Here is an 18,544-nt window from a genome sequence, read left to right as displayed (position 1 = left end):
GTTTAAACCAACCATGGCTTAGACATAAAAGCAATTCAAATCCAAGACAGATCCCTGCTGGGATAAAGATCTCAATTTAGAAAGCTTGTTGAAAGGGGAATACCCAGTGGCGTAGCGTGGGTTGTCAGCACCCGGGGCAAGGCAAGTAATTTGCGCCCCCTAACCCTTGGATCTGCACCCCCTAACCCGTAGATTTGCGCCTCCTAACCCTAACCCCCAGATGTTGCGCCCGGTGCGGCCGGGCCCCCCTGCACCCCCCACGCTATGCCACTGGAAATACCTTTAGCAAGTGCTGGAAAGACAATAGGGAAGGTGCCCCTCTGATATAGGGTGGGATGGAGTTCCACAGGAAAGGTACCAGCACACTAAAGGCCTGATTCTGCTATTGTGTGGAACCGACCTGTGTTGCAGATATTAAATATTGCACAGTTTGAAGCAACTGGAAGCATAAGAACTGGTCAGAGCTGAATGGATGGAGGCAAGATCCATAGAAAGCAAGGCAAATCTTTATTTTTCAACAGAGTTCCCTCCCCTCCTTGCAAGGAGGTAGGAGAGACCCAGAATGATGGTGCGCAAGCCCCTATAAAGACTTTTGAAATTGCCCACCTTGTACCCCAAGACCACCCCCCCGAAACATCATACATACATCACAGGAGGCAGTCTTCAGCAGAAATTTGAGAGTGTTGCTTCTCTCCTGTCTGCCAGGATACCTGATCATGCCTTACTTGATTGCATTTTCTGGGTAGCCTGGCCATGAGATGGTAAATACTTAGTTCCTGGATCTCTTACACCTATTGATAGTTTGCTCAGCTTAACATATACTTTCCAGACTGTATTTGCAGGGAAATGGCCTTACAGTCCAAAGACAACTGGAAAGCTTTTCCGATTTCCTTCCTCCTTGCAGAGAAATATCTGAGGTCAATTTGGGAGAGTCAAAATGGCTTCAGTATTGCTCTCCTGTACAGTGGTACCTCAGGTTACATAAACTTCAGGTTACATACACTTCAGGTTACAGACTCCGCTAACCCAGAAATATTACCTCAGGTTAAGAACTTTGCTTCAGGATGAGAACAGAAATTGTGCTCCGGCGGCGTGGCAGCAGCAGGAGGCCCCATTAGCTAAAGTGGTGCTTCAGGTTAAGAACAGTTTCAGGTGAAGAACGGACCTCCAGAACGAATTAAGTACTTAACCACTGTATAAAAACAGTTAACTGCATGCATGAAAGCAATTTAAAAAACTCTCAAATACTACCTGTAGCTATCTGTCTATGTTTAAACCAACCATGGCTTAGACATAAAAGCAATTCAAATCCAAGACAGATCCCTGCTGGGATAAAGATCTCAATTTAGAAAGCTTGTTGAAAGGGGAATACCCAGTGGCGTAGCGTGGGTTGTCAGCACCCGGGGCAAGGCAAGTAATTTGCGCCCCCTAACCCTTGGATCTGCACCCCCTAACCCGTAGATTTGCGCCTCCTAACCCTAACCCCCAGATGTTGCGCCCGGTGCGGCCGGGCCCCCCTGCACCCCCCACGCTACGCCACTGGAAATACCTTTAGCAAGTGCTGGAAAGACAATAGGGAAGGTGCCCCTCTGATATAGGGTGGGATGGAGTTCCACAGGAAAGGTACCAGCACACTAAAGGCCCGATTCTGCTATTGTGTGGAACCGACCTCTGTTGCAGATATTAAATATTGCACAGTTTGAAGCAAGTGGAAGCATAAGAACTGGTCACAGATGAATGGATGGAGGCAAGATCCATAGAAAGCAAGGCAGATCTTTATTTTTCAACAGAGTTCCCTCCCCTCCTTGCAAGGAGGTAGGAGAGACCCAGAATGATGGTGCGCAAGCCCCTATAAAGACTTTTGAAATTGCCCACCTTGTACCCCAAGACCACCCCCCCCCCCCGAAACATCATACATACATCACAGGAGGCAGTCTTCAGCAGAAATTTGATAGTGTTGCTTCTCTCCTGTCTGCCAGGATACCTGATCATGCCTTACTTGATTGCATTTTCTGGGTAGCCTGGCCATGAGATGGTAAATACTTAGTTCCTGGATCTCTTACACCTATTGATAGTTTGCTCAGCTTAACATATACTTTCCAGACTGTATTTGCAGGGAAATGGCCTTACAGTCCAAAGACAACTGGAAAGCTTTTCCGATTTACTTCCTCCTTGCAGAGAAATATCTGAGGTCAATTTGGGAGAGTCAAAATGGCTTCAGTATTGCTCTCCTGTACAGTGGTACCTCAGGTTACATAAACTTCAGGTTACATACACTTCAGGTTACAGACTCCGCTAACCCAGAAATATTACCTCAGGTTAAGAACTTTGCTTCAGGATGAGAACAGAAATTGTGCTCCGGCGGCGTGGCAGCAGCAGGAGGCCCCATTAGCTAAAGTGGTGCTTCAGGTTAAGAACAGTTTCAGGTGAAGAACGGATCTCCAGAACGAATTAAGTACTTAACCCGAGGTACCACTGTACAGTCATACCTCTTGTTATGTTTGCTTCAGGTTGAGAATTTTCAGGTTGCGTCCCGCAGCGACCCAGAAGTACCAGAAAGGGTTACTTTCGGGTTTCGCTGCTCGCGCATGCGCAGAAGCGGCGAATTGCAGCACGCGCAGACGCGGGTTGCGTTCTGCTCATGTTGCGAACAGGCTTCCGGAATGGATCCTGTTCGCAACTAGAGGTACCACTGTAGTATTTCAGACATGTGGTTTAAATACTCATGTGTATGTGTTTGCCTTGTACAATTATGGACATTTATTTTATATTTGGGACCTAAGAATTATTGTAACACACCCTCCAAGTTGCATGTTCCTTTAGTGAAGAGATGGAGAACGTGAAGCCTCTATCTCTCTCTGACTCTCCTTGCTCTCCTCATTTTATGTGGCTGAAATGTATCCTTGAACTCTGACAATGTCTTGCTTGCTAGGATGGAGAGCAGTGCCTGTCTGGCCCCCCACATCTATGCTTGCCACACACACACACACACCAATGGTTTGTGGCCCCTGCAATGCTGCTTGCAAGGGAATGTGGCCCTCAGTCTGACCTAGCATGCTGTGAGTGGAGCTCTCTGGATCAAGACCGTCAAGGTTTCCTCTGCTGGTGCTGCAGGAATTTATGTATAGGTTGGGGGGTTTGCCCCTCCAGCAGATATCATGCACATGCAGTCCACTACCAAAATCAGCACAATCCCTTTTGTGACTTTTGTGATTTGTCCCCACAAAACACTTCATCACAGTTTCCTCCTATCTATTCAAAGGGCCTTTGCTGCAGGATACCAAATGTAACAATTCACTGATAGATGTATCTATGGCTCACTGGGAAAACTTCAGAAATTCATATATTGTAGACATGTGAGGTCAGCTACTCAGCAGCTCCTCTGCCTGAGTGATAATTCCTGGCATCCTGATACCTGAGTACCAGACAGGTAGCCATTCCAGAAATAACAAACCCAGATGAAGACAAAAGGGTGTGATTAACTTGGCTGGGAAACAGGGAAATGTAAATATATTTTTTGTTACACTTGATGGGTGTTTGGTGGAGGGCAAGGAGAACCATGGGGCAGGGTCCAGGATGCTCAGATTACGGCCACCAGACCTCCCCTTTCATGATGTAACCATGATGTATTAGTGATGTAGTTTGTGGGGGTGTAGCATGGGGATTCGCAGCTAATAAAAGTTTGGGTTCTCTTTTGTTCGGGGCTTCCATCTTGTTCCACCTTCAGGCAGGTGGGAGTCCTGTCACGACAGTCTTCAATAAAGACCAAGCTGCTGTTTTGCTCTGGTATTCCTGACTGGTGTCCTTGTTTTTTGTCCAAGGGAGCCCTCAGATTTCTCTGTTAACACTGGTGTTATCAGGTTACTTCCTTACAGCATAAAAGGCGGGTAAATCCTCTTCGTCCCTGCCTGTAGAAAATTTGCTGCCGTGAATGAACCAGCTCGGCAGAGTTCGGTTGCCACAACAACCAAGCCCTAACACACCAAGCACACATGCTTAACGGCGCTCAGTTGTCTCCTTTTTACCGGGAGGCAAAGATTTGCTGCTTTGTGAATACTCTGAAGCCAGCCAGCCAACGTCTGATACAATATTTGCACACGTCTTAGGTGCCAGATTTTGTGTGGAATTTTGCTACTTTCACCTGCTGGTATGTATTCTTCCAATTGCAATTTTAGCTAAGAACAGTTGTAGTTCTAAGAAAACATACCCGGTCTAAGCCCCATAGAAATATGGCCTGGGGTTGTGTGGTAAATTCCATCTTTTTACATTGTAAATATAATCTACAAACTTCAGTTTGATACTGCAAGTTTGGTGGTTGGAACCATGTATTTATTTATTTATTGTTGTTGTTGTTGTTGTTATTAACATAGTGTTGTTGTTTTCCAGATGCAAGGAGAAAATGCCCTTTAAATGCTTTCAAAAGCGTTCCCTTAACAAATCCGGGCTTTTGGATTCCTTAAACGGCCAGCGCTGGCGTTTCCTGAAAAATGGCTTGGACGATTTCAGGGACGGTTTCCCTCCTCCTTGTGACAACATTGTCATCCGACGTCCAAAGGAGCTCACCCCTATTATTCTCCCTAGTAAACCTGAGGACCCAGGCAAAATGCAACAGAGGCCCAAAAGAATGCTGACCAAGCCCCAGACGAAGACCTCCAAAATCAGCCCAAATCTGCAAGCCAGAAGGGACTACATTGCTCAAATTGAATATTGCCTTAGCCAGCACCCCTTAGCACTATACCCTCATCTAGAAGAAAGCATTCCACCAGAGGTAAGGTTCAGCATTTGTGCAAAAATTATTTCAGCTAATACTGAAACAAATCTAAAGGCTTGTCATATGAAGATATGGTAGCCATCTGCAAATATCTTAAGGGCTGTCACATGGAAGATGGATGAGGAAGTTTCTTTTCTCCTGGTTAGGACTCGAACCAATAGCTTAAAGTTACAAGAAAGGAGATTCCCACTAAACAACAGGACGAATGGGGGAGGATTTTGTTTCAGGTCACATAGAAAGGCAAATCTACCTAGTGCACACTTCCTGCAGCAACACATGAAATGAAACCCACTTTGACATTCACACAACACATGGTAAAACTACCATTCTCTTAATTTTTAAAGGCAGTTTTCTGAACAAGCAATGCGTAGAAAAATGCATGTACAGTGGTACTTCGGGTTACAGGCGCTTCAGGTTACAGACTCCGCTAACCCAGAAATAGTACCTCGGGTTAAGAACTTTGCTTCATGAGGAGAACAGAAATCGCGCTGCGGCAGCGGGAGGCCCCATTAGCTAAAGTGGTACCTCAGATTAAGAGCAGTTTCAGGTTAAGAACGGACCTGCAGAACAAATTAAGTTCTTAACCTGAGGTACCACTGTACTAAATGCATGCATAAAAGTGGGTCTGTTAATTAAAACGGCATGCAAAAATGCATTATACAGTATTAGGCAAAGTCGTATAGAAAATTGTATACATTAGGAGAAATTTAAAGCAAGCTGCTGACAAATATTAATGAGGACTCTTTTTAAAAAATTGCAGACAGATGTGGAAATGTGGAGAAGATTGGAAAAATAAGAAACTGAGAGAAAATCAACTTGACAGATTTGCCTGTCCCTAATTGTGACACAGGCTGTTTCCAGCTCACTTGTTTATTGCGCATGCATCCTGATCAGTTTGTGGGCAACTTAAATGACATTGTGTTGAAGCAGGCACTATCCACACTTTCCATTGCCTTTTTCTATCACTTTCCTTCTTGCAAACAGTCTAGTCCTTTGGGGAAGTGGGATTGTTTGCAAGAGCTACAGGTCACATTTAATCGCACAGCTTAAATTTGCTGGTATTTGATTTGGATGATGATATTATAAAGTTATATTCCCTCCTTCCACCCAAAGGGGCACAGGCCAGCGAATGAGAAATAATAATAATAATAATAATAATAATAATAATAATAATAATAATAATAATAATAATTTATTTATACCCCGCCCATCTGGCTGGGTTTCCCCAGCCACTCTGGGCGGCTTCCAAAAGAATATTAAAATACTGTGATACATCAAACATTAAAAGCTTCCCTAAACAGGGCTGCCTTCAGATGTCTTCTAAAAGTCTGGTTGTTGTTGTTCTCTTTGACATCTGGTGGGAGGACGTTCCACAGGGAAGGCGCCACCACCGAGAAGGCCTTCTGCCTGGTTCCCTGTAACCTGGCTTCTCGCAGTGAGGGAACCGCCAGAAGGCCCTCGGTGCTGGATCTCAGTGTCCGGGTAGAATGATGGAGGTGGAGACGCTCCTTCAGGTATACTGGGCCGAGGCCGTTTAGGGCTTTAAAGGTCAGCACCAACACTTTGAATTGTGCTTGGAAACGTACTGGGAGCCAATGTAGGTCTTTCAAGACCGGTGTTATATGGTCTCGGCGGCTGCTCCCAGTCACCAGTCTGGCTGCTGCATTCTGGATTAGTTGTAGTTTCCGGGTCACCTTCAAAGGTAGCCCCACGTAGAGCGCATTGCAGTAGTCCAAGCGGGAGATAACCAGAGCATGCACCACTCTGGCGAGACAGTCCGCGGGTAGATAGAAAACATCTAATCACAATTTGCATGCAAAGCAAGATGCTTTACCACTGAGATTTCACCACTGAAGGGGAGTTAGTGAAAGGAATAATCTGCTGTGCACCACCGACATTGTTTGCTATATCTCTCACCCGATACCAACAGGGGATTCTCTGTAAAATACAAATGAGCGGAACTTCCCTTTTCGGGCTCTCACACCTCACAAATATGGTTGAGGAACAGAGTTCTTACTGCAGGGGACTTTTACTGATGTTGCAAGGGGCATCAAAGAACCATGCTCATAATAGACTGAAGCCAACCCGAAACTGAAGCCATCACTCCCTTGGCGCAGTTTGTGGTCCAAACTGAAAGGCTATCATTATTCCTATGCACTTTCCTGAATTTTGTTTATAAGGATCATAGGCCCAGCTCACAATGAGCTCCATTATTTCTAATGCATTTCTGAGAAGTTTCCTTACATCTACGCTTGTTTGTAGAAAGAAGTTTTGGCAGCTTCCAAATGGGATTTTCTTGTGGTCCTGCTCACAGATGCAAATATTTCCCCACCAGCAGCAGCAACTGTAGAATGTTGTTGGCATCAAGATGCCAGCCTGTATTCCAACCCTCAGCTAATCAAGGTTTGCCATTTCCTTGGAAAATCCCATAAATTTCCTTTTTAAAAACATAATACAGTGGTACCTCAGGTTACATACGCTTCAGGTTACATATGCTTCAGGTTACAGACTCTGCTAACCCAGAAATAGTGCTTCAGGTTAAGAACTTTGCTTCAGGATGAGAACAGAAATCGGGCTCTGGCGGCGCGGCAGCAGCTGGAGGCCCCATTAGCTAAAGTGATGCTTCAGGTTAAGAACACTTTCAGGTTAAGTACGGACCTCCGGAATGAATTAAGTACTTAACCTGAGGTACCACTGTACTCACAATATCCAAATGACCATTGCATATACCAAGAGTCTAATGACAGTCCCATGGCAGAATATCAATGTTTGGCAATTATAAGGCCCGCAGCAGCTAGAAGAAAGATTAGGCACCCCCAGTTGCATAATTGCTGATTTGATTCATCTATATTCCCCAGCAGAACTAAGAGAGGGGATTGTACAATTTTCATACTACAAATTGATTCTATTTCTTTAAAGACAACTGACCAAAATTCATACACCATGCTGGTGGCTGGATCTTACATTAGATAGGGATGGGAGAGTCTGTCAGTTTTGGTTTCTCATTTTTCCAGTCTTCACTTTTCCACATTTCCGTATCAGTTCGTGAATTTAAAAAAAGATCCTCATGAAAATTCAACAGCATTTAGTGCAAATGTCTCATGACATCCACATGTTCTCTGCTGTTTCCTCTAATATACAACCTGAAGCAGAATTGCAAACTATGTCCCCATCATCCCACGCCAGCTAAGGTGGTATATATATCACCAGAGGCACAAAATCCCTTCCTCCTGAGATGGGGACATCTGGTAACCTTATTTCCCAGGGACAGTCCCCGGATTTGCGAATAAGTCCCTGGACAAATTCCATCCCTGGAATGTCCCCGGATTTCATCTAATGTCCCTGGGAAATGCAGCAGTGGCAGTCTCAGCAGCCAAGAGCAGTTGGCTCTGGCTGGGTTCAGGAGCTGCTGGGAAGTCCCCATATGATGGTGGTGCGGGGGCTCGAAGATGCAGCTTCCGGGCTGCCTCCACCTTCCCTGACCCCAGCAAGTAAGCTGCGAAGGGAGGCTTCATGCTGCCTATCGGAGCAGCCTCCCAACTCCTACTGGCGTGCAAGCAGGAGCGGGGCAGGGATCTCTCAGCTGTGAAGGGAGGCTTCAGCTGCCTATCAGAGCTTGCGTGCAAGCAGGAGGGGGGAGGGATCTCTCAGTTAGGCAACGGGAAGCCTCCCTTCCCAGCCGAGGGATTCCTGATGAGGAATGTAGGAAAAAGAAACAGGAGCTAAATAGATTAGCAAGGCAGACCAGACAATTGGGAAATGAAATATGGGTAATAGAAATGGTGCAACAAGGAAGGAAATACAAACATTTGCTAAAAGTAAAAATGTGCTTCGTTGCAAACAACTTTGCCAAGAACTGGAACAAGCTGCAGTTGGGAGCGATGCAGTTAAATTCTGGGCCTTAGTAGCATAAAAATCTGAGCAATGGAAAGCTGAGGTCGATGCACATATTATGGCTGGTAAGTGGAAGGTTTCTTTTAAACAAGTTTTTAATTCACAATTTCTTAATGGCGAAGTATATTCTGACATCTGTCCCCCAGAATTGAATGAAACTGATCTGTGAACTCCTTTCAAGGTCAAAGAACTGATAAATGCATTCAAATTGTCTTACTAGGTACAAAACTGAAACATCAAGCAGAAAACATTGCTATGCATTATAAGTGCCACTTAATTTCCATATCGTGGTTCCCAGGTCTATCAGCATGCCTGGGACTGTCCCCACACGTCCTTGGTCCAACGCATGTAGGAGGTCACACTCCAGGCTTGCTGTTCTCATCTGTCCCAGGAGAGGGTGATCTAGCATTGATGACTCATTCTCATGACTCATCATAATAGTGTCATGCTTGGACCACTTACTCTGGTAAGGTTCATACTGCCTTCATCATCCATCCCTGCATTAGTGGTGAACTTCTATAAAACATTTCCTATGGTGATCTCTACATTTCCTATGATTGTGCCATAGTGCAATCAATTTATCCTTAATTTTTAAAAAGAGTTGTCCCCCAGGGGTGCCAACTTGGAAAAATATTGGATTGGGCAGATACATCCCATCTCACATAATGATGAATGGCAATGCCCAATAAACAGCAACATCCTACAACCTGTGTGCAAATTTTGTGCAAATAAACAAAGAGGAATGTAATGCATCACAGACTTTTTTTTCCAAATTTTAAGGAGTATATGAATCCTTTTAAATAAATAAATAAAAGTAAAATAAAAGCCAGCGACTGATACCTCAATGAGGGCTGGCTCAAATGTTGTCCAAGGAAGCCAAACTCTTGTTCCATTTACACCGAGGAATTATTTTTGGCTTGTTTTATTCTTAGCTTTTCAAGGAAGTTCTAAGCATCTTGGACCCAGAGATGCTTCCGATGAATGAAGATGTTGTTGCTGATGCTGACATTACACAGGAGCACCCAGTTCCCTCTGCAGTTCCGTCTCAGTTGGAGGACAAAAGAAAGAAGCAACCAGGGGCCATGCTCATTGGCTGGTGAGTGTCAGGGATCACACAGCAAAAGAGCATGATGGGACGCTTCTGAAAGGATGAAGGTACTGAAATAATGATGGCGGTGGTGGTAAGGAAAATATAGGTACCATATATAAGCCAGAATTCCCTGAATGCCAAGATCCATGTTTGGGGCAGGTTCTTACACCAAAGGAGAACTCCAGCAGAGAATTAAAATAATGAAATAAGTGGCAAAGTAAAGCAGGGAAATATAGGCTGTTCATCCTTTAAAATATGTCCTTGTGAGTTCCAACACTTCCCTCTTCCCCTAGCATAGAAAAAAACACAGGTAGGTATGTTAAAATTTGTTTACTCACAACTTCTTCCAATATTAGTTTCAAATGCTTTTCCTTACAGCAGTCAGGAAAAGCTGCATAGGCAGTCATACCTGGCTTAATTACAGTGGTGAAAGTTCCTAATTATTGGATAGGATTGGAACTCAAGAGTGGCTTGTGAGAGCCATGTGGCTAAGCTGGAGCAACCAGCTTAGTCCCTTCACATTCTGAGCTCCTCAGGCTGACTGAAGGTCCTTCCTAAGGTGAATAAAGCCTGGCAGGACAGCTTGCTCTATGGTATTAACTCCTTCATGCATTAATTAGACTTAAGCTTGTTGGTTAAATGAGGTTCGTTATCCCATAGCTGCAGCACCTAATAATGTGGACAGCAAAAAACAAGGGTCCTGTGATACTTGACAGATTATGGGATCCTCTAAATAACATGATGATTTGTTCTCAAGATGCTATTGGGACAGTCATATGTGATTCCACTTCCTATCATCTATCTATCTATCTATCTATCTATCTATCTATCTATCTATCTATCTATCTTGTATACCACTTCATATTTCAAGAGAAATCTCTAAGCAGTTTACACATCCCAATGAAAAAATATGTACAAATTCCACATACAATACAAAACAATGCTCTTCGTCGTCCTCCTCCTATAGTTGCGCTATAAGAAACGTGATTAAGCAACAAAGATATCTGAAAACAATGTACATAAGTAACATAAATAAGAGCCACAAATTCAAATTGTACACAGAGCATCAAGATACATTTATGAAAAGGGAACATAATTACAATATATGTATCATCTGGAAAATCTCACAAATACTACCTAAAAGCGCACATATAATAATAACACAATCACCAAAACCATTCACATGTACTCTACTCAAAACTAATCTGAACACAAAACTCCCCACATACCCTATTATTATTCAACAGTTGCTCTCTCCTTACACTGCCAAGATCCATCTGCTTCCCATCTTGCTCAAATGAAAGCAAGAAAACCTGAAACCTTCCCATATTAAGTGATAGTCAGCTCTGTCTCTGTTGCACACCCAACACCTGGAACAAGACCCTGAGGGACTGCTGGGAACTATGAAGCAGTTTACACGGTTAGGCCATGTGATGGCCTGGGACTTGGGCTCAGACTCGGAACCAGAGGAGACTCAGTCTGCAGCGGATCCTTTGCCTCAGGCATCATCTGAACCAAGTCTGGGGCCTGATCCTGAAGAGTCCCAGTCTGCACAGGTTCCCCTGCAACAAACACCAGCTGGGCCAAGCCTGCCCTGGCTCCAGATGCAGGGATGACCTCATTGCCTTCTGCTGTGCCATCACTTACATCTGCTCCACTACCGGTTGGGTCAGGGGAGGCTGAGGTGGCCCCTGGGTCTAGTAACCCACAGATGCCTCCCGAACTGCAGGGACTAAGGTCTGAGAGAAGGAGAGACTCGCAGGAGGAGTGCTCGCCTTTGGGTGAAACAGGGAGGTGAGTCGCCAGGGGATCAGGATCGGCCGCTACCCCGACAAAGATAAAAGGCTGTCGGACCCCGTCCCAGGTTGCGGGAGAAACATTGTTGTATGCTAGATTCTGCCCCTGTCCTTGCCTGGTTTCCTGCCTTGGCCTTGTCGGACTGACTCCTAGCGGAATCTCCCGATTCTGGACCCGTCCTGGGCTGCGTTTCACGGGTTACCCCTGGGCCCAGCACAGGCCTTGTCTATTTCCCCCCCTCATAGGAGCAGTTTGCATGTGCCAAAGTTTTGGGGGTGGTCTATTTCCAGTAACTGCACACCCCACAACTTCCTGCTGAAATCCCACGACTTTTTCTACAATAAATGTTCTGGCTTATTTTTGTTCTACTTTACGGACAACCATAATGTGACAGACAATATGGAGCTATATGGACCAGTGGTCTGACATGGTAGAAGGCATCTCCAGATGTTTCTGTTCACGTTCCCCTGCCTGACTTCCCTGAAATTGTTTCACCCCAAATGTATTTTCTCCTGTCAAGGATTACTTCTGGTCTCAGAACCATATTAAGAAAAAACACCAGGGGCAAAGCACTTGTGGAGAGATGGGCAGTGAGGTGCAGGGAAGGTTCCTCTGCCCCCTTGAAGTTGCCCTCTGTCATCCTGCTTTATAGCACAAGGACATACATTTTCCACATAGATCTGCTGCAGCGTGTAATTTTGCCGTGCTTAAGGTTGGTTCAGTCTGTCTGAAGGCCAGTGTAAAACTTGAACCACAGATGCACTGCCTGGCTCTTGAATGCCACCTTGTGGAGTTCAATGGGTCCAGTGCAGGCAGCACTGATCAGTTGATTGGTGGCACCTGCAAAATCCTATGCAAGGGCTGGCAATCAGCTGGAGAAAGAGAAAACGGTAGTGAAATATACTCAGAGTTGAGAGTGGATTTCATGCTCTTTATTCAGCTCATAGTGGTGAGGAGGAATGGAAGTCCCCTCAAAGTATCTGCTTTATATACATTATTTACACAATGGGCTGCATGTAATTGGCTAATTCGGGAATTCTCCTGTAGGCCAATCAGGTTGTAGATTCACTTCTATCTGGAGCTGGATTGGGTGGCTCCTGCCGACCAATCATACTGCTACATTGTTTTAGGACCAATCAGACTGCTGCATTCTGAATCCTCTTGTTCTAGGACCAATCAGACTGCTGCAGTTTGGATCCTATTCAACTCAGTACATAACAGGTAGACTCAGAGAAGAAGAGCCTGCTAGATCAGGTCACTGGTCCATCTACTTCAGCTTCCTCTTCTCACAATGACCAACAAGATGCCTGTGAGAAACCCTCAAGAAGGATCTCAGGACTCTACCCCCTACTTTGGTTTCCAGCAACTGGTCTTCAGAAGCATTGCTCCCTCCAGCTGGACCAGAACACGCCAAGCACTCCTGTCTTCCACTGCCTGCCACAAACTCATGTTAGTAGCTTCGACAACACTATCCAACCATCTCGTCCTCTGTCGTCCCCTTCTCCTTGTGCCCTCAATCTTCCCCAACATCAGGGTCTTTTCCAGGGAGTCTTCTCTTCTCATGAGGTGGCCAAAGTATTGGAGCCTCAGCTTTAGGATCTGTCCTTCCAGTGAGTTCTCGGGGCTGATTTCCTTAAAAATGGAGAGGTTTGATCTTCTTGCAGTCCATGGGACTCTCAAGAGTCTCCTCCAGCACCATAATTCAAAAGCATCAATTCTTTGGCAATCAGCTTTCTTTATGGTCCAGCTCTCACTTCCATACATCACTACTGGGAAAACTGGTAGCTGTGATAACTGGTAGGAAACATTTCTCCAGCAGAAGAAGCTTCTAGGCAGGCATTCAGTATTGGAGGGGTCATTTAGACTGTGGAAGAAGAACATAAACATAGACTTGATCTCCTTCTGCAGGGCCTGTAAGACAGAGCTATTCCGCCTGGCCTTCAATTTGAATTAGCCTGATTCTCATGGGAAAAATTTAGGTTGTATATCGTAAAGATAAGGTGAAATAATGAAACCAGTAGAACTGAAATAAACCTCATAATATGAAATACAAAGAAATTTACTGGATAATAAAAATAACAAGAAGCAAAATGTATAACATGACAAATGTAACTAATAGTAGTTGCAAATGAATATAGATAGACAACAAGAATTGTGTAAATAGAAGGATTTATTTGTGTACAAACATTCTATGGACAAAAATGGACAAATATGGAAGAAGAACAATAATATGCAAAAAGGAATCCCCATGATGGGGTGAGCTCCCGTTGCTCGGACCCTGCTCCTGCCAACCTAGCAGTTCGAAAGCACGTCAAAGTGCAAGTAGATAAATAAGTACCACTCTGGCAGGAAGGCAAACGGTGTTTCTGTGTACTCTCGTTTTTGTCACAGTGTCCCATTGCACCAGAAGCGGTTTATTCATGCTGGCCACATGACCCAGAAAGCTGTCAGTGGATAAACGCCGGCTCCCTCTGCCTGAAGCGAGATGAGCGCCACAACCCCATAGTCGCCTTTGAGTGGACTTAACCCTCCAGGGGTCTTTTACCTCCTCCCCCTATTTTAAAAAGTTCTAGTGTTATGAGAGCAGGGGGATACTGTAGATAGTTATGCAAATAAGGGATCGAAAGTGACATTCAGTGATTGGATAGTTTTAGAAAGTTGTTACAGTTACGTTGTACTGGAGCTGTATATAAGCAGGCTGACTGAACCCTTCAGCTCAGTTCTGTTCTGGCCTCTGAATAAACAAGAGCTGTTTGAAGAATCACTGTGTCGTCTGATATGTTCACCCACAACTTAACAAAAATTTAACAAACAAACAAACAAACAAACAAACAAACAAACAAACAAACAAACAAAGGAATGGGTTGCACCGTTAATGGTTTCGTTCTGCAATTGCTTCCAACAGCAAGGATCCCAAAGGCAAGGACCCTTACAAGTGGTTCACTAAAACGGAAACAGCAGCAAGAGAAAGAGAGGCCAGGATGAATTATGTCCCTACCGTTGGCGAGAATGTGAAACAAGCTGCGAAGGAGTTCTGCAGGTGGTTTGATTCTCTGGTGAGCAAAATAATCCCTGCATGCAATCTTGCTGAAAGGCCAAAAGTAGGTTTTATGCTACAGATTAATGTCTCAGTGTTGCATGTGGGGAACTGCAAAAGCAAGGATTGACTTGTCCGGAAGGTCTGTAACTCTGTGGCAGAGCATTGCATACATTGCAGAAGGTCCAAAATTACCGTATTTTTTGCTCTATAGGACACACTTCCCCCCTCCAAAAATTAAGGGGAAATGTGTGTGCGTCCTATGGAGCGAATGCAGGCTCCTTGGCTTCAGTGATAGCAACGCGAAGCCTCCGGAGCGCAGAGGGAGCGCTCCCTCTGCGCTCCTTGGCTTCGCGTTGCTTTCGCTGAAGCCTGGAGAGCGAGAGGGGTCGGTGCGCACTGACCCCTCTCGCTCTCCAGGCTTCAGGGATAGCCGCCTGAAGCCTCCGGAGTGCAGCGGGAGGTCCTGCTGCGCTCTGCAGGCTTCGGGTTCCTTTTGCTGAAGCTGGGAGAGCAAGACTCTCCTGGCTTCAGCAGAGGGAGAGTTGCGTAGCGCCCCTTCAGCCAAGCGGGAGGAGAAATGGAAGGGGCACCGTTTCTCCTGCCGCTTCGCTGAAGGGGTGCTGAGCAGAGAGGGGGAGAATTTTTTCCCCTTGTTCTTCCCCAAAACAAGGTGCGTCCTATGGTCGGGTGCGTCCTATAGAGCGAAAAATACGGTAAATTCCCAACATCTCCAGGTAACACTGAGAAATACCTCCCTCTCTGAAACCCTGGAGAGCTACTGCTGGTCAGCGCAGAAAATATTGAGTTTGATGGACCAATGGTCTGACTCAATATAAGGCAGCTTCCTCTCTTTCCTGTTGTGATTCTGCACTGGGGATAAGTGAATCTGACCATTTCTGTTCCGTGTTATTTTCAGACCTTTTCATTTCATTTTCCCATTAATCTGTGTGTTTTAAAATTACTCTCAAATTTGTATTTTCTCTCAGAATATGCAGTGTTTGTATTTGCATTTCCTGCCATGTTTTCCTGTCAAAATTGATGCATTTCAACTTTAGCAAAATCCAGAACAGTTTAAGCTCCAGCCTGAGAGGTGTTGCTCATCAAGTCATATCAGTTGGAGGAGGAAGAGAGGACCAGGGGGTGAGGAAAGAGCTGTGAGTGGAGGGGCCCCCTCTCCCCACCCTTTGGAGCCCCTGGGAAGCTCAACAAACCTGCTGTAACTGGACCTGGGTGTGGAGAGGGCATCTGAATGGGACACAATTGTGGGCAGCTCAGGGGTGGAGCAAGGTGGGTGCGGACCGCACCAGGTGTCATCACTGAGAGGGGTGACATTCGGCCCGCCACCTGCCCGTGACTCCTGCCTACCCCAAACCATTGGGGCAAGGGGGGAGTTGAGCCACTTTGCCGGCGGCCTTCGGTGGCCCTCCCCCCTTTGTTTTGACAGCCCCGCGCTCCCGGGCTGCTGGAGGAGGCATGCAAGCAGGCAGGGAGATGACGGGAAGGAGGCTGGTGAGCAAACAAGCGGGGGCGGAGGAAAGGAGAGAGGCAGAAGCTCCCTCAGGTCATGACCCAAACCCTGTAACCCCCCAAAAAGCTCAACAACTTCGGCCAACACCAAGAAAACTAGTGCTAATACACCCAGGAACCTCACCAAAATGCTGGAGAGGGTGCACCTCCACAGACACATACCTCCACATGTGGTGGGAGTGCTCCAAAGTCTAACTATTCTGGACAACAGCCACATGAGAAATATGTAAAATAACTAAGCAAGTTTTAGACATCACCCCAGAATTGGCCCTACTAAACATCTTCCAAGACAACAATGCCCATTTACACCATAAAGAACTCATAACCCACCTACTTTCAGCAGCCAGAAACACTATAACCAAACACTGGAGAGACCTGTCAGGAGTAAGCATGAACCAATGGTACCAAATAGTATGGGAAACAGCCCTACTAGAAAAATTAACCAATAAACTGAAACTGACACGGGGACAAACAGAAGAAGACGCCTTTACCCCGGTATGGTTCCCCTTTATCACATACACATCCCATCAAGACAATGACAATAATCCACCAACAGCATACAAATCAATATGGCTAACCTGATCCAAAACACCCACCCACTCCACTGACACATGAAAACAAAGATCACCACAGCCAATCACAAACAAACAACCACACCCTAGGCCAACCCCAACCTCTCTCACCACCAAAGGAACACAAGTGAACAGCACAAGCAACGCTGACACCAAACCCTACATACATTAATGTCAGGGAACTGCCATCGGAGCTAGAGGCGGAGGGAAGGCTCCAGAGGGATGCCGGAGAGGGTCCCAGTAGGGAGAGAGGCAGCCCATCTGCTGGGGAAGGAAATCAGTGTAACACCAGTGGAGAAGGGGGGCAGATGGGGGAATCGGAGAGGAGGCTCCAAGACTCCTTGCCGGAGACCAGCGGAGAGAGTACGGGTACTCTGTTGCCCACACCCTCCCTGCTCAGAAGACTTCCGCGCAGGGAGAGTAGGAGGAGACTTGGCGTCAAACAACTTTTATGCTGGAAAAGGTTCAAGAAACGCCCACTGATGGATTCTGCTAGCGACTGAGGCAGCCACGATGCTGGAGGCTGTTCAGTCAGAAAGGGTTTAACCTGTTGGCGGCAACCTACGCACGAGCAACCCCTAAATCCATTACAATTAAGCATAATAGAAACATCGCCACCTGACCCCACCCCCACCCATCTTCCCTCCCTCCATCCCCTTTTTTTCTCTCCCCCCAATGTCTCAACATATGAAACGGATTTGTAAAAATATTACATGGAAAAAATACGAGAGACATTACACTTACTTCTGTAAAACAAGAAAATCTTTAATAAAAGAGAGAGAGAGAAGGAGAGAGAGAGAGAGAGAGAGAGAGAGAGAGAGAACAACTTTGGTCAACCCTCCCCTAAAAAAAGCTCAACTTTGGTCAATCCTTCCCTAAAAATGCTCAACAACTCCTGGCAGTGACAATGGATAGATCACAGCCAGTATTTTTATACTGTGAGTAAATTGCAGTCTCTTGGGAGTCCAACTAGATTTCAATGTGGGGTGTGTTTGTGACAAGAAATTTTCCGCACTGGGTACCACCTGACCTTGCTACGTCACCGGGGCAGCTGAGGAAGCAATATCCACCTTGGGCCTGCCCATAGAAAACAAATCAAGAGTTTCAAATTAGGGTGATGTCCACCGTTTCCAGCAACTCTTCTTGTCGTGAGATGAGCTAAGAGTTTGTTTGGACCTTGGCAAGAACCTAGAGGCTGAGAGGGAGGCTGTGTCAGAAGGAAAATGAATTGATACCAATTTTTATATTTAGTAACTTTGTATTAATGCAACATTTGTAGTCTTTTATGTTGTCTGCTGTTGCTTTAGTTTTTTTGTACACTGCTTAGAGATATTTTTAACACATTAAGCAGTGTATAAATTAAATAAATTATCTAATATCATGTAAGGAATTTAAACCTTCTCAAAGCATACCTGGGCTCTCCCGGAGATTTTCCCAGCGTTAAAGGGAAAAGGGAATCCACTTTTGTTTATTTTAATTAATTAATTAATTAATTTTTTAACTGCTCTTCATAAAAACTCCTATCCAACTACTAACCAGGCCTGATCCTGCTTAGCTTCTGAGATCAGATGAGGTTGGGCGTGTTCAGGGTACAAGGGACTGCCCCCTTGACCAGCACTGACCGCAAGTTCTGCTGGGATTGCCTTCACTAAGGAGTTCCCCATAGATCTGAATCCAAACTGGGCCTGCAAGCAGCCATTGTGGGGCTCGGCATCAGTCCCAACCAGCTGATCGATGGGGAACTCCTTAGGTGCAGCTGATCCTTGACTGGTTAAGTTCTGAATCACTAGGAGCCCAAGCTTTTTGTAAGTTGCCCTCCTTGCAAGATTTCATGCAGTTAAGACCTAAAACTG

The 18,544-nt window shown here is 45.5% G+C and overlaps 1 protein-coding gene across 5 annotated transcripts in view; it reads left to right on the top strand.

The window, feature by feature from the left end:
• Positions 1-3,962: 3,962 nt before the first annotated feature.
• Positions 3,963-18,544, top strand: part of LOC310685868 (protein FAM47E-like) — a 239,843-nt gene continuing 225,261 nt past the window's right edge. For 4 of the 5 annotated variants that reach the window (XR_014515574.1, XR_014515575.1, XM_083458921.1 and 1 more), the window contains exons 1-4: positions 3,964-4,147; positions 4,387-4,768; positions 9,598-9,761; positions 14,458-14,608. Coding sequence is in view for 3 of the 5 variants with exons in the window: in XM_083458921.1 (XP_083315047.1) it covers positions 4,400-4,768; positions 9,598-9,761; positions 14,458-14,608 (684 nt within the window). In the remaining 2 variants the exon portion in view is untranslated. Of the gene's footprint in view, positions 4,148-4,386; positions 4,769-9,597; positions 9,762-14,457; positions 14,609-18,544 lie in introns of all 5 variants that reach the window. The other variant, XM_083458920.1, reaches the window with a different exon arrangement.

The sequence above is a fragment of the Podarcis liolepis genome (genome assembly GCF_965112155.1).
Source record: "Podarcis liolepis genome assembly, chromosome: 9".
NCBI lineage: Eukaryota > Metazoa > Chordata > Lepidosauria > Squamata > Lacertidae > Podarcis > Podarcis liolepis.
Note: the sequence above shows the minus strand (reverse complement) of the source record. Positions and strands in the feature narration are given on the sequence as shown.